The 20,883-nt window shown below is 41.1% G+C and overlaps 1 protein-coding gene across 1 annotated transcript in view; it reads right to left on the reverse strand.

The window, feature by feature from the left end:
* The window catches only part of TPH2 (tryptophan hydroxylase 2), a 129,646-nt gene that overhangs the window by 38,131 nt on the left and 70,632 nt on the right, over positions 1-20,883 (reverse strand). The window contains exon 8 of the mRNA XM_053584772.1: positions 15,343-15,469. Coding sequence (XP_053440747.1) covers positions 15,343-15,469 — 127 coding nt within the window. The remainder of the gene's footprint in view (positions 1-15,342; positions 15,470-20,883) is intronic.

The raw sequence follows: 20,883 nt of genomic DNA on the forward strand, positions 1-20,883 counted from the left end.
ATTGTTGATCACTGGGTGTTCCATCTCAAGCTGCGTTTCTTACTGCGCTGCGTTACTTGTGGTGGCTTATAATGGACAGTAATACATGTTACATCTACTAAATGCGTTCTGGGTTTTTATATCACAGTCCCAAAGAATAGCTTTAGAAATCCTTTTGACTCCTTTATTTGAAAACTGCATTTGTGGAATGGGGTAATTAAATTCTTATAGTTTGATATAACATTACCCTCTGCTATTCCGGCTCATAAAAAATCCCAACCATTCTCTTTCTACTTTTGCTAGAAATGGAATTATACCACAGATACTTCTGTTAATACAAGCCTAGGATTTTGAGAGCCTGCCCTATTGTAGTTAAATCAGAAAACTTCTTCTTTTGTATATCTTTATAGAAATTAAAATGACTGTGGAAATCTTCTGTGCTCAATGAATAAATCCCAGCTGAGTCTGAGAAGAAAAAGGACGTAGGGCTCAGTGTCAGGACCTTGAATCATGGGGAGAACCAAAAAACTGGGGGCTTAAAATGACTTTAAAATTATTTATCCAACCACGTAGCTCCCTTGGTACAGTTAGGATGTCTCAGGTAATGGTGGGACCAGGTGTTCTCAGACCTGGGAATAAAGTCTGTCATGGCAGATATCCCCAAAGAGGTCATCTCAGGGCTTCTCATTCAGCAATGGGTGATAAGAGATGATCCCCATTTTCAAGAAGACATTTGAGGAGCAGGTAATATAATTTGTTTCCTTGTGCCTAACATGAGCACAAGTTATGAAGTAACAAAGTCAGTGCTCAGACCCAGCTGTGCTAAGTTCGGAGTCTGCGCCACACCAGACACTGCCCATCAAACATTCCAAATAGCATCTTCACCAGGCCCTGAGGATGCTGAGAGGTCCCAGCTCCTGACTGAGGCTCTACCGCATGAATAAAATGACCTGGTATGCAGCACAGCACATGACACACATCCCCCCAATCCGAGGGAGCCCGAGCTCACTTGCTCGGGAAGCGTCACCAGCGCAGCACTATTGTGATGAGCTCCCAAACGTCCACAGCAGCAGTTCTCAACCTGTGGGTCTTGACCCCTTTATAACAATGAACATACATCCTGCATATCAGTTATTTACATTACGATTCCTAACAGTAGCAACAAAAATAATTTTATGGTTGGGGGTCACCACAACATGAGGAACTGTATTAAAGGGTCGCGGCATTAGGAGGCATTAGGAAGGTTGAGAACCACTGATCTAACGTAAGTTTATTTAGTTTGGTTGTTTTATTTCTCATCTGCAGTTATGGGATGGTTCCCTGAGGCCTGCAGGAAACAGTTACAAATGACAAAGAAAGATTTGAAGTGTATAAATATACAAGTATTCCACATTGCAAATAGATTTGTTTCTAAACATAGAGGCCGAGGCATGTCTTGTTTTTAAAATTAAAAAAAAAAAAAAACCAACTGTGGTGTTCTCATCACAATATAAATAGATGGCAAAGAGCTCAGAATGGCAAGAAACAATACCTTAAGTGAAACATACACAAATGGGTACAGCTAAACAGCCTCCGAATGGCATCAAAGTTCTCAGAGAGAGTTAGTGAGGCAGAGTAGCCTGGGAGAACACAGGGAGAAAAAGATGAAGGGAAGGCAGAGGTGAAAATGGTGAACGAAAACAAAAGTTTAAACTCAAAGGGACAGTTACAGAGTCAGGGTGCTCCTGGCACAATGCTACTACTTTTCTAGCAGACATAAAAGTGAAAGTAATGAGTTGGAATAGACATTATTAACTTTTAATTAAGTTACTCTTAGAAATAACACACAAACTGATCATCCGCCCAAACATCTCAATTAAGAATGTATAAAAGTGCCTCCCTTCCAGCCCTGTGTCAGCTTGGTATCAAATGATCCAAACAGCTGAATTAGTTCAAAGACTCTACATGGAATAAATAAGCCCAAAGCTTATTTCAGACTTTCTTCCAAGATATTAAAATGGTCATTTGTAATGTCATCCCTGTTCAGAAAGAACCAGGGCTGGGCATACACGTCTTTCAGCATCCAAAGCTTCTCCCCGCTACACCTGCCCTGTGCTGGAAAGGCAGAGACAAGAGGGACCAGGAATCAAGCTGATGTTTCCCATAGGCAAGAAAATATTAAATAGCATTTCATAAACTGAGGCTATCTTTACAATCACAATCACACTTCTAATGTGAATGATGATTTATTATATTAAGACTGATTATACTTTTTTTTTTTGAGACAGAACCTCAAGCTGTCACCCTGGGTAGAGTGCCGTGACGTCACAGCTAACAGCAACTTCCAACTGGGCTTGAGCAATTCTCTTGCTTCAGCCTCCCAAGTAGCTGGGACCACAGGCACCCGCCACAAAAGCTGGCTATTTTTTGGTTGTAGTTGTCATTGTTGTTTGACAGGCCCGGGCTGGATTTGAACCCGCCAGCTCTGGTGCATGTGGCTGGTGCCTTAGCCACTTGAGCTACAGGCATCGAGTCACTGACTGTCACTTTATTAACACTTTCAGCATGAGAAAGTTCTGGCTATACCTGGAAATGCAAACACACTTGATTTGTGGCCATGAAAAGCCCCACTCAAAGCAAACGTTTACTTACAACAAATACATTATTTGTTGTGATAAAGAAAAGTACATAGCCATATATTTTTAATTTCTTGGCACTTCTTTTCTACAAAAAAAAAAAAAAAAAATTACCAGATGATCAGGTCTCCCTTCCAAAAGATACTCTTGACTTGTATCTCATAAACTGTGCTCCTTGAACTATTAAGAGATTGGGATGCTAATATGTATCTCATACAAAGAGACTGCTACAATCATACACATTTTCTTTTGTTGTTGTTTCCCTTTGTTGCTAAGATGTTTATTTCTTATCAAACATGATCCTTAGCATTCAGCATCTAAATGTTTAGAGCTCCAGTTTCACCATCAGATATCTGACCTTTGCCTAGTTGGATACAAAACCAAGTGATGGGCACAGTTTATTCTCACTTTGTGTGTGTTCTTTTCTTTCTTTTTTTAGACAAAGTCTCACTATGTCGCCCTCTGTACAGTACTGTGGCGTCACAACTCACAGCAACCTGAAACTCTTAGGCTTAAGCGATTTTCTTGCCTCAGTCTCCCAAATGGGTGGGACTATAGGCGCCTGCCACAACACCTGGCTTTTTTTGTAGTTGTTGTTTGGCAGGCCTGGGCGGGGTTCAAACCCGCCAGCCCCAGTGCATGTGGCCGGCACCCTAACCACTCAGCTACAAGCACCGAGCCTGTGTCTCCCTCTCCTTCCCCTTCCCTTTCCCTCTCTCTCTCTCCCCGCCCAATCAGTGACAGCTGTAATTTTACTTATAACTCTAGGCACTGGCCACCCTTCCTTTCTTGGCTGGAGTATAAACAGACACACCTCTTTGAATAACAATTATCTTTTTTAATATTATGTTTGACTGACAAATCATAGTTATGATATTCTTATACAATATGATGTGATTAAATCAAGCTAATTAACATGTACATCATGTCACTTACCAATCATTTTTTTATGTTACGACATTTAAAAATTAGTCCCTTAGTTATTTTGAAATATATAATATATTACTATTATCCATAGTCATTCTTCTTTGCAATAAATCTCAAAACCTTTGCCAACTTATGGAAGAAGCCCAAGTGCCCATCGACCCATGAATGGATTAATAAATTGTGGTATATGTACACCATGGAATATTACACAGCCTTAAAAAAGATGGAGATTTTACCTCTTTTATGTTTACATAGATGAAGCTGGAACATATTCTTCTTAGTAAAGTATCTCAAGAATGCAAGAAAAAGTATCCAATGTTCTCAGTACTATTATGAAACCAATTTATAATCACCCACACTTTCATATGAAAGAGAAAACACAACTATAGCCCAGGATGAAGGAGGGAAGAGGAAGGGAGAGGAAGGTTGGATGGAGGGAGGGTAAATGCTGGGACCACACCTTTGGTGCATACTGCAAGGGTGCATGTCACATCTATTAAGTGGACAGTATAAATGTCTTAACAATAATTAGGTAAGTGAGGTGAAGGCTATGTTAGCCTGTTTGATGTAAGGATTCCAAATCGTATATAAAATGAGCACATTGTGCCCCATAAATACATTAATGTATACATGATTTATGTATTTATGCCTTAATAAAAATAAAGAAGGGGAAAAAATATCTCAAAACCTAGTCATCTACCTAGCTGGAATTTTGTATCCTTTCATCACTTTTTTCCATTTTAACCTTTCCAAATGGAGCTTCACCCTATAAAACAATGTCAAACATTTTGCTAATCTTTTTTCCCTTAAAAAACAAAAACAAGCTACTATTAAATTAACAACACGTTTTGTAACCAATGCCATCTTGGAATAGAGGGAGTATGTTAAGTTTGGGAAAATAACTGTTATCACTTTTGGAGAACCACCCTGCATTAACCCAGGGTTTTCCAGATAGATTTGCTCAGAACTCATAAAACCATTTCATGAGACTGACAACCTGGGAACATGTTCTGGGAGAGGCTGCCTATCCCTCCTTTCCCTAGGCCAAGGTTCTCATCTCATTGGCATGACCAAGGCCTAATGACAGAATCCCTTCCCTTCCACCAGAAAGTGAAGGTAAACACGCTGCAGGGTCAATGGGACTAAATGGATGACCTGAAACTCTCTATGGAGGGAAAATTCCAACCAGGCCAGGGGCCTATTTATTTTGCTTGGCAAGCATCTGTGGCGTATTCCCACTGATTGCTTTCTCCTGCAGATGACACACGGCTCTGTCTGTTCTGAATGCCTTTATGATGTGAGAAATGAACAGACTGAATTGAAGCAATCTGCATGATAGGATGGGCTGCGCCACTGATGAAAGATGCCCCTTCACATTTTCTAACATTTGAGGGAACGGAAAATCAATATATTTCTGGGACTAGTTCTTAAGTTTACCTGATCAGTAAATTTCTGTTTGTGCATTCCTATAAAGATGAATAATATAAGTCATATGAGAAAAAAGCACATGGAAGAACAGTGTGAGAGCTGACACATGGAATGGGACCAATGGCATGGTCCTTGGGCTTTGAATAAGTCATAAATTAACTCACTCACAATGCATGATATTTATCTGGTCATGTCCTCTCAATCCAGTTTTCAGAAAAGTATCCAAGACCGGGTGTGGTGACTCACGCCTGTAATCCCAACACTCTGGGAGGCTGAAACAGGTGGATTGCCTGAGCTCAGGAGTTCAAGACCAGCCTGAGCAAGAGCAAGACCCCATCTCTACTAAAAATAGAACTAAAACTAGCTACTCAGGAGACTGAGACAGGAGAATTGCTTGAGCCCAAGAGTTTGAGGTTGCTATGACTAGGATGCCAGGGCACTCTAACCTGAAGAACAGGGTGAGACTCAGTCTCAAAATAAAAATAAATATCCAAAATATGGAAATAAGGATGAAAGATTCCTATGTGCCTTTTGAAAGACATATTAGAGTAGTCACAGGCCCACATGTCTGAACTATCACCTGTGTCTCCTGCCACCGAAGGGTTGGCCTTCACCCAGCAGCACAGACACCACCTAGAAACTCCCAGAAAGGCTGCAGCTCAGGCTCCCTCAGATCCTCTATTAGAATCTGCATTTAACAAAGTCCCGGGTTATTTTATACACATCACCGTTGGAAAATCACTTGTCTGCAGGATCCCATCTTTGTCCGATGTTAACTTGTGAAGACTAAAAGATTGCAAACTAGTTTTGTTCACCAGACATGCAAATAATTTTTGCCTAGTATAAAAGATAAGTTCAAGGTTATAGTTTATTGCCCTGTAGATCCAAAATTGTTTTTATATCTCATTTCCGGATTCTTTCTGTCAGTGGCTACATATTCTTTGCCCCTCACATTCTTCTTTGAACCAGATGCACCATTTTGCTTTTCCCTCATCAATGAGTGAAATACATATTTGACACATGCTCAGTGCATATGTATGAAAGTCACATTTGTAACATGTTTAAAGTTATATTTCAAAACCAATCAACTGCAATCAGATCTCTACTGAACACTCATCTTTTCTCAGGAAAAACATTCTATTGTCTAGAAAACAGTAATTGGGAATGTACAAGGTGATATAAAGATCAATCTAGCTGTGGGATTGGCCTTAAGGATGGTATAGTGAGTCTAAAGTAAAACCACAACCAGGCAAAATGGCTGACTCCTATAACCCCAGAACTTTAGGAGGTTGAGGCAGGAGGATCCCTTGAAGTCAGGAGCTTGAGGCAGAAAAACAGTGTGAGACACTAACACTACAGAAAAATAAACACAAGAAACCTTGGCTGAGCAGAGTGACACACAGCTGCAGGCCCAGCTGCTCGGCAGGCTGAGTTGGGACGATCACCTAAACCTGAGTATTTGAGGTTACAGTGAGCAATAATTGGACCACTGCACTCCAGCCCGGGTGGCAGAGGGGGGAGACCCTGGCTCTAAAAAATACATTAAGTAAAATCTAACTTCAGATACAAGGACTGGGAGCTGAGAATCTATAATTCTGTTTGAACCTACAGACACAATTTGTAGCCAAAGAACCTTTGGTTTTATTTTAATTTTTTAATTTGAAGGCCTTTGGGTATATTTTAATATATTTTCCAGTTCCCTGTACACTCTAATACTCCTGATACGCATATCAGACTGTTTCACACATTTGCTACCTACCTGGCCACTGAAGGAATTTAAGTTTACAACACCTACTTTAGCCAGCACGACAAGGGAAAATGGCTGGTCTCAAAATTATACACACTCTAAGCAGCTCTTACTGAGAACAGTTTTACATATCTATCACGCACAGACCCTGGACAGCTCTGGTGAGTATGAAGAGAGTACAGTCTCCATAACCAGTGCCTCATTCACTACCCACCAGAGGGCAAATTATTTCCATGGATAACAACACATTGGTAATACACTTTCCCAGCTTTGTCATCAATTTCTTCTGATACAAAAAAGTGTCATTTAAATGGTTCTCAAGACATAGAAACCATTGCCCACATCAAACAGCAGAGATAGCTTCATTCTCAAAACTGAGCATTATTAAAATGTCCAAATAACTATCATGCAGAAATATAACAAGGAGATATAGCAGCTACAGGCAATAACGCCGGGCACCTCCGAAAATCAAACCCAGAAGTTCAAAAGCTGCTTTGGACAAAACAGAATTAGCTGGCACCAGTCAGTGCTGGGGAGGCTGTTTTCTTCCTTAGATGTGTCCACAGTACATCACCGAAAGTTAATGAGTGTCTGCCTTCCCCAGGCATGACTCTTTTTCATAAGTGCTTAAATTCACTAAATGAAGAAAAACAGGCTCTATTTAAACAGAGTCATTAATAATATAAATCTCACCTGGAGTAAAAGAATAATAAGGCCTGTCTCATTTTTCTGCCTAAATAGTGATTCCCACGGCTTCCATTTCTCCTGACTATGGATTTTTCTCCTTTCGTTCTCTCATCTCTCATTTCCTTCTAGTGCTTCTTCAAAAGGACTTAATGCAACTGACTTTGAGAAAATCAGCTAATAACACCTTCATTTGTCACCTGGCCTATCTAGCCACCGCTACTCACCCCTGCAACCACAAGACTTTGTATCCCTGAACCCTTAATCTCTTAGCTTTTGCAAGTAGGTCATTAAATTTGCCTTCTCGCTTCATATATGCCTGAGAGTCATTAATATGTATGTTATCCAACAGGTTGTTTATTCCAGGGTTGACTTTGAAATTGCCTGGTTGGAATCTGACTATGTTTTCTTTCAAGAGCAGCTGCTGGCAATTTTCTATGTGCCTTTGTTTTTAACAAAGGGGTGGGATGTGGTTCTAGAAGTCAACGGCAGTTCTAGTATTTCAGTAAAGATCTCCCTCATCTCCTCATTCCCCTGCACATCGCAAAGAAAAATTTTGCCGAATTTCTCTTTGGTTCTGTAGAACCCTATTTAAAAGTCCTGGCAGTCTACAGAATTGAAGAATTGTAACTGAGAGGCTTGTGGGGGACAGAAAATCACCGGTAGATGGGGTGAGGCTCAGGCAATATCAAGAAAAGAAAAATTAGGGGTGGTGCCTGTGGCTCAGAGGAGTAGGCGCCAGCCCCATATGCCAGAGGTGGCGGGTTCAAACCCAGCCCCGCCCAAAAACTACAAAAAAAAACAAAAGAAAAGAAAAGAAAAATTAGTAAATCAAGCAAAACTATGGAGAGACACACACATACCCCAAATTCTCCACTGATTTGAAAGAGAGTCCAAATCTTTTTCATTAAAATCCTTTGCAAGTTTACACTCTGGTTTTCTTTTTCTTTTTATTTTTTTATTTTATTTTATTTTATTTTTATTGTTGGGGATTCATTGAGGGTACAATAACCCAGTTACACTGATTGCAATTGTTAGGTAAAGTCCCTCTTGCAATCATGTCTTGCCCCCATAAAGTGTGACACACACTAAGGCCTCACCCCCCTCCCTCCATCCCTCTTTCTGCTTCCCCCCCATAACCTTAATTGTCATTAATTGTCCTCATATCAAGATTGAGTACATAGGATTCATGCTTCTCCATTCTTGTGATGCTTTACTAAGAATAATGTCTTCCACTTCCATCCAGGTTAATACGAAGGATGTAAAGTCTCCATTTTTTTTAATGGCTGAATAGTATTCCATGGTATACATATACCACAGCTTGTTAATCCATTCCTGGGTTGGTGGGCATTTAGGCTGTTTCCACATTTTGGCGATTGTAAATCGAGCTGCAATAAACAGTCTAGTACAAGTGTCCTTATGATAAAAGGATTTTTTTCCTTCTGGGTAGATGCCCAGTAATGGGATTGCAGGATCGAATGGGAGGTCTAGGTTGAGTGCTTTGAGGTTTCTCCATACTTGTTTCAGGATATAAAATCAATGTCCACAAGTCAGTAGCCTTTGTATACACCAATAACAGTCAAGATGAGAAGCTAATTAAAGACACAACTCCCTTCACCATAGTTTCAAAGAAAATGAAATACCTAGGAATATACCTAACGAAGGAGGTTAAGGACCTCTATAAAGAAAACTATGAACTCCTCAGAAAGGAAATAGCAGAGGATATTAACAAATGGAAGAACATACCATGCTCATGGATGGGAAGAATCAACATTGTTAAAATGTCTATACTTCCCAAAGCAATCTACCTATTCAATGCCATTCCTATCAAAATACCAACACCGTACTTTCAAGATTTGGAGAAAATGATTCTGTGTTTTGTATGGAACCGGAAAAAACCCCATATAGCTAAGGCAGTTCTTAGTAACAAAAATAAAGCTGGGGGCATCAGCATACCAGATTTTAGTCTGTACTACAAAGCCATAGTGCTCAAGACAGCATGGTACTGGCACAAAAACAGAGACATAGACACTTGGAATCGAATTGAACACCAAGAAATGAAACTAACATCTTACAACCACCTAATCTTCGATAAACCAAACAAGAACTTACCTTGGGGGAAAAGACTCCCTATTCAATAAATGGTGTTGGGAGAACTGGATGTCTACATGTAAAAGACTGAAACTGGACCCACACCTTTCCCCACTCACAAAAATTGACTCAAGATGGATAAAGGACTTAAATTTAAGGCATGAAACAATAAAAATCCTCAAAGAAAGCATAGGAAAAACACTGGAAGATATTGGCCTGGGGGAAGACTTCATGAAGAAGACTGCCATGGCAATTGCAACAACAACAAAAGTAAACAAATGGGACTTCATTAAACTGAAAAGCTTCTGTACAGCTAAGGAGACAATAACCAAAGCAAAGAGACAACCTACACAATGGGAAAGGATATTTGCATATTTTCAATGAGACAAAAGCTTGATAACTAGGATCTATAGAGAACTCAAATTAATCCACATGAAAAAAGCCAACAATCCCGTATATCAATGGGCAAGAGACATGAATAGAACTTTCTCTAAAGACGACAGACGAATGGCTAACAAACACATGAAAAAATGTTCATCATCTCTATATATTAGAGAAATGCAAATCAAAACATCCCTGAGATATCATCTAACCCCAGTGAGAATGGCCCACATCACAAAATCTCAAAACTGCAGATGCTGGCGTGGATGTGGAGAGAAGGGAACACTTTTACACTGCTGGTGGGACTGCAAACTAGTACAACCTTTCTGGTTTTCTTTTTAAACATCAAAGCCCCTGCAGGATTACAGGCAGGTCAGCCTCCTCCCTCACCTGTCCCCTCTATAGGGAAGACCCCCTCTTCTGGCTGCTCCCTCCCCCAGTGCTGAATCCCAGCTTTGAACTCAAAACTCACACATACTGGGAAGGTTCATCTATACCCACATATCCTACATATCTGCTCATGTACATACATAAAAAACAGTTGTAACTAGGTTTTCCATACTTTTGTGCACTAGACTGTGAAGCAAATACTACCCATTTCTCCCACACCGATATCAAAGTGCCTAGAATCCTTCAGCCACTTAAGAATGTCTGTGAGCTTGAATTGGCTTTTACAGAAAAGCAGATACATTCTGGGGGCAGGGAGTTGGGGACAGTTCAAAAGGAGGGGAGAAACAGAAAGAGGGAAAACTTGAATAATGACCTAGTGATTTCTGTGGAATAGAAGTGTCTTCAGCTGCTGAGCTAAGGCAATCCAAGGTCAAGGTAGTGGAACCATGTTAATGAATCTAAGTTCCTAAAGAAAACTCACTCCTCCTGGGAACTTGCTGGCCCTAGTAAACCAGGCTTCAAGGCACAAGTATTAGTTTTTTCTTGAAAGTATGAAATTAGGAACAAACAATAATGGCTCCCCAAAGATGTCCATGCCTTACTCCCCAGAACCTGTGAATAGTATTTCTGCAGGCAGGGGTGTCTAACGTTTCTTTTCTCCCACACATTGAAAAAAAGAAGAGTTATCTTGGGCAACATAGTAAATATGCAAACACTAACAAAAGCTGATGAGCCAAAAAAAAAAAAGAAAAGAAAAGAAAAGAAAATGTCTGTGCCTAATGTTCATGATATCCAACACCACAGATAAGCAAAATAAGCCTCAAATAATCTGCATACAGCCCACAGGCCAAAGGTTGGACACCCCTGGTAAATCTTACAAAGAGAAGAGTAGCCTGACTTATTCAGGTGGGACCAAGCTAATGACACAAACCTTTAGAAGTGAAGGATCTTTCCCAGTCTTAGTCATTGAGAGAGAACTGTGACAACAGAACAAAGGCAGAGATATTCCACCTTGCTGGTTTCAAAGATGGAGAGATGGAACCCCAGGCCAAGGAATGTGGACAGCCTTCAGAAGGCAGAAATAGCAGTGAACCAGATTCTCCCCCAGAGCCTCCACAGAGATAAAAGCCCTGCCAAGCAAGAGTCGCTTCTTGTTCCAACTGAAACTGTTCCTGTATTCCCCCCTTTCCCTCTTCTCCGCTTGGCTAACTTTTTCTCATCTTTTGAGATTCAGTACAAACTTTCTTTTATCTGAAAGAAATCTTAGCTTTATTTATACAAGCTTCTAAGAAGTGAGGACTGTCATATTCCCTGTAAACGTAACTGGAATGATGGAGTGAAGGAATCATAATTTGATGGAGTGCAAAAATAAAGAACAAAACTGTTTTATTGTCACTTCTTGAAAAAAAGAAAAAAGGAAGGATTGGGAGCCCTCACTAAGATTTGCCCACATTCACATCCGTAAATTCCAACCTACTCCTTCCCTTCCTCTGTTAGGACCCAAGAGTGTGTGCACATGTGCACGTTCCTTCACACACACTCACATGCACATTCATACACACACACACACACGCACACAGACACACACACACAGACACATGCACATGTGCACGTTCCTTCACACACACTCACATGCACATTCATACACACACACAGACACACAGACACATGCACATGTGCACGTTCCTTCACACACACTCACATGCACATTCATACACACACACACAGACACACAGACACATGCACATGTGCACGTTCCTTCACACACACTCACATGCACATTCATACACACACGCACAGACACACACATATGCACATGTGAACGTTCCTTCACACACACTCACATGCACATTCATACACAAACGCACACACACAGACACGCAAACACATGCACATGTGCACGTTCCTTCACACATACTCACACACACTTTCATACACACACTCACACAGACACATGCACATGTGCACGTTCCTTCACACACACTCACATGCACATTCATACACACGTGCACACAGACACACACACACATGCACATGTGCACGTTCCTTCACACGCGCTCACATGCACATTCATACACACACGCAGACACACATGCACACAGACACGCAGACACATGCACATGTGCACGTTCCTTCACACACACACACATACACATTCATACACACACTCACACAGACACGCACACACACACATGCACATTCAGACACGCACACACACACATATGCACATGTGCACGTTCCTTCACACACACTCACATGCATTCATACACACACACATATGCACACAGACACAAACACACATATACACACACGTGCACATTCCTTCACACACTCATACACATGCACATGCACATATGTACACACACATACAGACACACCCAAGTCAGCGCCGCAGAAAGCCTGGCAGTGAAATCCCAGCTTGGGGCTGTTCCTAGCCAGATAAGTAAGAAATATATCTTACTCCCTGGTCAAGAGTATAAGCCATACAGCAGTGATTTTCAACTGGTGTGCCAAGAAAATTTCTAAAGATAATTAATTAAACTATTTTTAAAAGAAGTTCAAAGCACAGTAAGTCTATTTTTTTTTACTCAACATAATTTTAATGTGCCACGGAAGTTTAATTGCAGGTTCAAGTGTGCCGTGAGATAAAAATGGTTGAAAAACTCTGCTGCAGAGACTCAAAGACTGAATCTCAAACAATCTCAAAGGAATTTCACAAGGCTCAGAAAAGTTTCCAAAACAAGGCATCAGAACCAGAGCCAAGGCTGAGACATAAATAGCAGGCCCCACGATGTGGCAGTTTTAAAATACGTCCACAAATGCTTCGACACATTTTCTCCCAAAAGATAGAAGCACATTCCCCCTGAGTGTGGGTTGGCCTGCATGGGTCTTCTCTAATGAGTAGAAGATGGGCCAGGCGACCAGCAGTGGACGGAGTCACAGGAGGCCCCACAACATCCTCCCTGCTCTCAGTCACCCCCTCCCCACCCTGCCGGTCTCTCCCTGGTCACTTGCTGGTGACTGGTGACCATGCCATAAAGACTCTCAGACAGCCTGTGGACATGCCCACGTGGTGAGGCACGGGGGCCTCCTGACAACAGCCGGGGGAGCAAGCTGCCCCAGAAGGAGGCTCCCAAACCCTCAGACAACTGCAGGCCCCACCAGCATCCCCACTGCCACCTAACAGGCGTCCCTGAGCCACATGCACTTGGTAAGCTCCTCTCACATTTTCACACAGCAACTCAGATAATAAATATTGGTTGTTTACGCCACTAAGCTTTGAGGTAATTTCAAAGCTGATAATTTCTTATATACTGATACATAGCAATGCGCATGAGATACAATCCCTATAACAGAGGTCACAAACTAGAAGATCCAAGTTCAGTCTACAAATACATTTCTTCAGCTTATAATGGGGGGATTCCTTTTTTTTTTTTTTGTAGAGACAGAGTCTCACTTTATGGAGTGCCGTGGCCTCACACAGCTCACAGCAACCTCCAACTCCTGGGCTTAAGCGCTTCTCTTGCCTCAGCCTCCCGAGTAGCTGGGACTACAGGCGCCCATCACAATGCCCAGCTATTTTTTGGTTGCAGTTTGGCCGGGGCCGGGTCTGAACCCGCCACCCTCCATATATGGGGCCGGCGCCTTACCGACTGAGCCACAGGCACCGCCCGGCGGTGGGGGAGGGATTCCTTTTTAATGAGCCAAAACTTCAAATTCATTCTATTTCATTTAGTGATCCAATCTGTATAAAGCAAAGTACACAAACGTGTACCCCCTAATATATGTATTTTTTTTTTTCTTTTTTTTGGCAGTTTTTGGCTGGGGCTGAGTTTGAACCCACCACCTCCAGCATATGGGACCCAGTGCCCTACACCTTTGAGCCACAGGCACCACCCCACTAATATTTTGAAACAAACAACAACAAAAAAAAAAAAAAAACAAGAAAAATAAACAAATTAATTTAGAAATATACCATGTAGCTAACCAGATTTTCTCAAAAATTGGGGCGATCTGGCAAAACAAAGCCCTGCATCCCATCTGGCAAAGCTTAGCAAGAGCTGGAACCTCATCTGGCCACACGCACATGTCCCCACACCCACGATGGGGTCACTGCCACTCAGGCAGCTTGAAGTATGTCTTTCAGTAGAGAAACACTTCTCAGTTCCCACATCTCCACCAAAAATAAGAAGGAAATAAAAGATATGCTGAAAGAGCTGTGTGTTTTAAGAAATCTAAGAGAAGGATATTCCTACACATCCAACAAACCATTGATGTGTATTTGTGGCAAACGCACACGCGGTACAGTTTAAGATCCATTTTCGTTCTTTCCCTGGCGGTTTTGCTCATTATGCTGACTGACTTGTCTCGGTAGGTGAGTTTGCTAAACTTGCTCTTTCTTTTCCTGCACTTTTTGAGATGGGGTACAGTAAGGCATGCCAGATCAGGTGGTAGCAGCAATTACACGTTTCCTCTCACACTGCTTGTTTTCGGAAGAACCAGAGTTTTGAGAAGAAGAAAACAGCATCTATTAAGTTTGGGACAGGGTGAGGGGAAGTTGCACTTAGAATAATTGTTGAGCATGAGTTTCTTATTGCTGGCCCAAGTTATATCTGACCATAACCATATAGATGAATGAAAGAGCTAATCCCAGGTACAAGCCCCACTTTAACATAAATGTAAAAACTAGTCGTAATATGTCTGAGGGAGTCAGCAAACTACAACACACATCTGGGCCACCACCAGCTTCTATAAATACAGTTTTATTGGAACATAGCCATGCTCAGAAGGCTGGTTTTGAACCATGGGGCTAAGCTGAGTAATTGTGAAAAAGACCTTATGACACACAAACCTAATGTATTTACTATCTAGCCCTTTATATCTAGCTGACATCTTTACAAAAAAGAATAAAACACAAATATCTCAGTGGTCAAGAAGCCAAGAACTCACTGTGCTTCAAAAGAACACAGCATAAAAAGGGGTAAAAATCACCATGTTCTGTCCAGAACACTTGCCTATAATTCACAGCAAGTAACTCTGAAGCTTCTTACCTTACAAATGGACACGAATAGAACACTGTTTAAGTCACAAAGAACTCACTGTGGCCAATTTCTGAACATCTTCATCGGATGCTCCCAGGGATGCCAGACCTATTTCTTGTGAAAATTGAGCAAACTTGGGATCTGCAAGCAGCGGCACATGTCCCAAGAGTTCATGGCATGTGTCTCTGACAAAAACAGAAAAAATCACAGAGGCGTGTTATTCAAGAAGCTTTAAACTACCACTTGCAGAACAAACCTTAAAATCCTAAATGTAAAAGTGTTACTATAATTAGTTACCATGTTTTATCAATTCTAAGACATTTAATCATACTCTAACATCTCTGAAATCCAGATGTATATTATAACCAGTAGCATCTTAAATTACATGATGCATGATATTTTAATAAAATAATAGCACTATTATTCTTAAGTGCTTACTATATGCCAAGGATGTAGTATATGTGTTTCATTACATACATTATGTCTCTTAATTCTCTAAACAAGCTTAAAAAATTAGAGTAACTTATAATTGCAAGAACTTACAGATCAGAGGTTGGAAAATTCTAGCAATGGTCCAAATCTGGTCCTCTGTCTGTTTTTGTAAATAAAGTTTTACTGGGACACAGCCTGTGGACACTTTTGACTATAACTGCAGAGTTGAATAGTTATGACTGAGGTCCTATCCACTGCAGGGCCTAAAATAATTGCTAGCTGGCCTTTCACAGAAAAAGTTAGTTGATTTACTATAGATCAGTGGTTCTCAACCTTCCTAATGCCACAACCCTTTAATACAGTTCCTGTGGGTTGCGACCCACAGGTTGAGAACAGCTGCTATAGTGATGAAACCAAAATTAGAATTCAGTTTGTCATGATTTTTAAACTCTTGCACTTTTTTTTTTTTTTTTTCCAGTTTTTGGCTGGAGCTGGGTTTGAACCCGCCACCTCCAGCATATGCGGCCAACACCGTACTCCTTTGTGCCACAGGTGCTGTCCTAAACTCTTTCCTTAATGCTTAAGTTGTACTTCAACCCTGTTGCACTTTGCCAGTGGAAAACAGCAGAGTATCATATTGTCTTTATCAACGTGGCTTTTCCCATAGACATTTATCTGCTCTAACACAGCAACTCCCTTGAGACAGCGCATGGGCATAATCTCCCAGTTGTCTGCTTTGGTTAGCCTCAACTAAGTAATAATAGAAACTTGGGACCACTCTCCTTTGCTTGAGATTTCATTTGGAGCCAAATAAGTGGGCAAAAGACAGGTGTGCATCACAATGAGGCAACACAGGTGCCTTCCTGCGTCACTGAGTGATGAACTGTTCCATGACACCAAGCCTGTAATGGAACGAACTCCCCTGTGACTCTCTGGGAATGGACTGAGATACAGCTTATTTTTCAAGAAAAAACTAATTAGCCAGGTAGTAATTGGTAGATGTCTTCTGATTTCACCTACACTCTTCTGAAGTTCATCACTTCAAATAGGTGCCATAATCTAAATGCCAGGTGCTGTGACCACTATGACAAGTATAAAGTAAGTTAGAGGGTCTTATGGTTGAAGCACATAAATGATGGTCGAGGGCTCAAGGTCAAAGCCCACATAACAGATGATGTCACTGAATCTAAACACTTGTTCCCACAACTCAAACCACATCCCATCCTGGGCCAGCCACCTCCTAGACACGTCAGGTTGAAAGTAAGAATGTGTGAACAAAGCACTAGAGAAATTCCAAATCCATAGTAGCTTCCTTTTTTGCACAAAAACTGAATTTGTAAAAATAAAAAAGAAAGAAAGAAAGGAAAAGAAAAAGAGAGAGAAAGAGAAGGATAAAAGAGAAGAGAGAAAGGAAGGGAGAGAGGGAGGGAGGGAAAGAAAGAATATACTGAACTCCTGCTGTATACTTGGTACTGTACTAAATGTTTTCATACCACATTAGTAATTTGATCTTCCCTTACAAGGGAGCTTTATCATTCAAATTCAATAAATAAGGAAACCAAAATTCAGCACAATTAAGAATCTTGTCCAAGATCACACTTTATAGAAGAGATGGAAAAAAGATTTGACTCTTATACGACTTTCAGCTCCCTCTTTTAATTTGTGGGTATAGTGTGAACAGGAAAGGGGAGAGGGTGCCTGGCTTAAGCTATAGGAAAGGAGTTTAACCAAGTTGGTTAGCACAAGTCAAAACGTACTCAGTATATCCTAAGTCTCTTTTCCTGCCTTTCAGTGGTTCTCAACCTTCCAAATCACTTGAGAAGCTTTTTTTAAAATGTCACATCACGTGGCTAGGCTCAACCTACAAAAAATGCAGTCAGGCTCTCTGAGATGAATCTGAGCATTTTTTTAAGCCCTCTGGGTATTTACAAGACACAGCCCAAGTTGAGACCCACTGGCATAGCTGGTGACTCTAGAAGCTCTCTCTCCCAGAAGGCTTCAAGCAACCAGCACGTAAACTAAAACTGAATGTGATTATGTCATTTTGAGCCACCTAAGTTTAATTTCACTAAAATGTTATCATGATACTGGAGAATAATGAAAGTCGCTAACCAAAAGGTAAACAGTAACAAATTGTTCTCCACAGACATTTGCTTCAGGCCCATCCATCCGGTCTGCAGCAGGCACCCTATTAGACTCACTCTGGTGATCAATTTTTCAAAAGATGATGTAGTTTGCACCTAAGTTAGAACAGAGATCACGTGGCCCCTACCTGGAAAAATCCAGATACTCCCACTGTAGCCATAATTCCACATTAGAACAGACGTCAATCTCCAGGAAGTCCTGAGGATGGTAAGTATTCGCTCTCGACAAGAATAAACAAAGTGAGCAGAAACTGAAATCACAGTTGTTGCACGTGCTCACTGTGAGCAAGGTGGTTCACAGGGCAAGAAGGAAACCGAGCTGCAGCCAGTTGTGGCTACAGCAGTGTTACGCTGTTGGCTCCATGCTAGATTCCCTTTGGAGCTTGCTAAATGCTTAAAGGCAGCTGATGCAGAAGAAAGTCTCTACCTCCCTAGATACTGAGTCCAAAAGCTTATTGGGAGAAGGTAAAGTGAAAAGTTGGCAGTTAAAAAGGAAAAAAGAGGGGAAATACTAGAAACCCAAAGACACAGGGAGTCAATTCTCCGTGGTAGAAAAGGAGCCGTCACCTGACTTTCAAATTAGTGTGTCATTGTCAAAAACCTGTAAATCACTCACCAACTTAAGAACCTTTAATAGCATTACAATGACAAAAGTAATCTAACTATGCATAGAATAGGATTTTTAAAATATACATTTGTACGAAAAATGTCATACAATACAGAAATGTAAGTCACATTGTTTCATTAAGAATCAAACCTTTTTTTTTTTTTGTAGAGACAGAGTCTCACCTTATCGCCCTCGGTAGAGTGCCGTGGCCTCACACAGCTCACAGCACCCTCCAAATCCTTGGGCTTAGGCGATTCTCTTGCCTCAGCCTCCTGAGTAGCTGGGACTATAGGTGCCCGCCACAACCTTGAAGCAAGACGTCTAACAGAATTATTAGTGGAAACTTCGGGATACCCTTGACTCTGCTGTGGGGAGAAATGACCACGTTGCATTTCTCTAATTTGTGGCCTTCCCTTCTCTCAGCTCCATCTCCACACAGAGACGGGGGAGGGGGGGAATTCTCAAGGTTCATAAACAAAGTGTGGGTGCGGTCTGCACAATAACCTCACTTCTCCTGGGACCAAGGCTCTAAGCATCTCTATTTCAAGACCAGGAACAAGGTTACCATTTTTTATGTCCTCTGTGGAATAGTCCCAGAAATAAGCACTCCCCTGTTCTCCAGCCCATAATCTTTGGCTGAGGCACCTGTTGACAGAGGAAACTGACAGACCTAGAAACTCTTCAACCAAAGAGCAAAGAAAGGTTTTTAATGTTACTAATACAAGCAATTCATTAACTTTTAAATGTTTACATTTTTTTTCTGATTTCTTTGGGCAGGAAAATGGTTTCTGGTTTGCTTTTGCTTTAATGTCAGATTGATATGAGGGGACCAATGATTAGGTTACATTGTTTTCACTTCCAAGGTAAAAGTTCAACTTGTAGTTGAACCCTTCACCCCGGGGGCATGCTATGTATTTTTCTTTAGTTTCTCTGAGACCAGAAGACTTACAATCTGAGTTGACCACTGCCCTTTGGGGTTGGGAAGAGCTTCCAGGTTCCAAGCTATGAGGAATCCAAGGGAAAATGCAGACTACAAAGTCCTCTGTCCAACCTCTCAGTTTTAAGGGCTGTTGGGCTGAAATGATGCTATTAAACCCTATTTTACAAAATGAAAACACCACTGCTGCTGTACCCTGCATGTGAAGTGGTTTGAGATCCCTACCCTGGTTGAGTCATCCACACTTGACCCCTTGAGTTGATTATGAACAGGTTTTCAATGTGAGTCTACAACTATCGCCTTATCTCACCAGATCTCTCTTAAAAGAGTCAATTATTTCTAGCCATGCATTGTGGCAGGCACCTGTAGTCCCAGCTACTGGGAGGCTGAGGCAAAAGAATCACTTAACCCCAAGAGTTTGAGGTTGTGGTGAGCTGTGACACTATGGCACTCTACCAAGGGGGACATAGCAAGACTTTGTCTCTGGGAAAAAAAAAAAAAAAAAAGATTCAATTATTTGGCCATAATTGCCCCTGTCAGTACATGTCACCTTCAGTCTCCGTATCAGCAAACTTTTCTCTTTTTAACTCCCATCATGCTTTGATGCATTTTCTCCTGAATAATGCTTTTCAGAGCCCTTTTCACAAAAGCTCTCCGTTCACTGTAAATGTAAGACCTTTTGAAACTGTTAACACTGTAAACATGTCTCCTTTAAAAAAAAAAAAAAAAAAAAAAGCAAGAGCCGAGACCAGACACTAAACTTTTGCTGCTCTGAATTGGAATCTTCTCTGATAAACCTTGTTGGGGGGATTCTAGAGCCTGGGCAAATGTCTCCAGGGAATTCTTAAATCATTCTAAGAAAGTAGCAATCATTTTGCTGCAGGAAAATAAGGGTCCTGGTTGTTAAGTTCAAATTCAAAACGGGCCTGGCATCTCTCTCCTCTTATCAGTTTTCAAAGCTGACTCCCTTTGCTACATGTTGAACAACTCCTTTTTATTTTCTCTGTAAATTAAAGCCTTTAAAAGGCATTGAGTGAGCATCCAACATTTGCTTCCCATCCCATTTCAGAACATCTGTCTTTTAAAACATATTTCTATAGGTTTTGTTTGTTCTAAACGACACAGAAGCCAATGCTTTAGCTAAATCATGAAGAGAAGGGAAGGAAGATGAGGGGGAGGGGTGGAGACGTCACATTAATAAAAAGAAGCAGGAGGATGAGCTGGGAGCCAAATTAAGGTGCGTTTTTCAGCTTTCACACAACATTTGGTGGGTAAATGCAAGTCATGTGGGATAGCACATTGGGATGCATTGCAGGCCGGTGACTTAGTTTGTTTTCACCGCATAAGATGATAAAGGGAATTAATTTGGTAACGAGGCAACTTTTTCTGAGGGCTTGAAACATATACAAAGTCTCTTTAGTTTAGATTTAAAATAGCATACTGTAAAATCTGACCCAGATAAAATTTAAGGCATTCCTT

Source organism: Nycticebus coucang, chromosome 3 (genome assembly GCF_027406575.1).
Source record: "Nycticebus coucang isolate mNycCou1 chromosome 3, mNycCou1.pri, whole genome shotgun sequence".
NCBI classification, from domain to species: domain Eukaryota; kingdom Metazoa; phylum Chordata; class Mammalia; order Primates; family Lorisidae; genus Nycticebus; species Nycticebus coucang.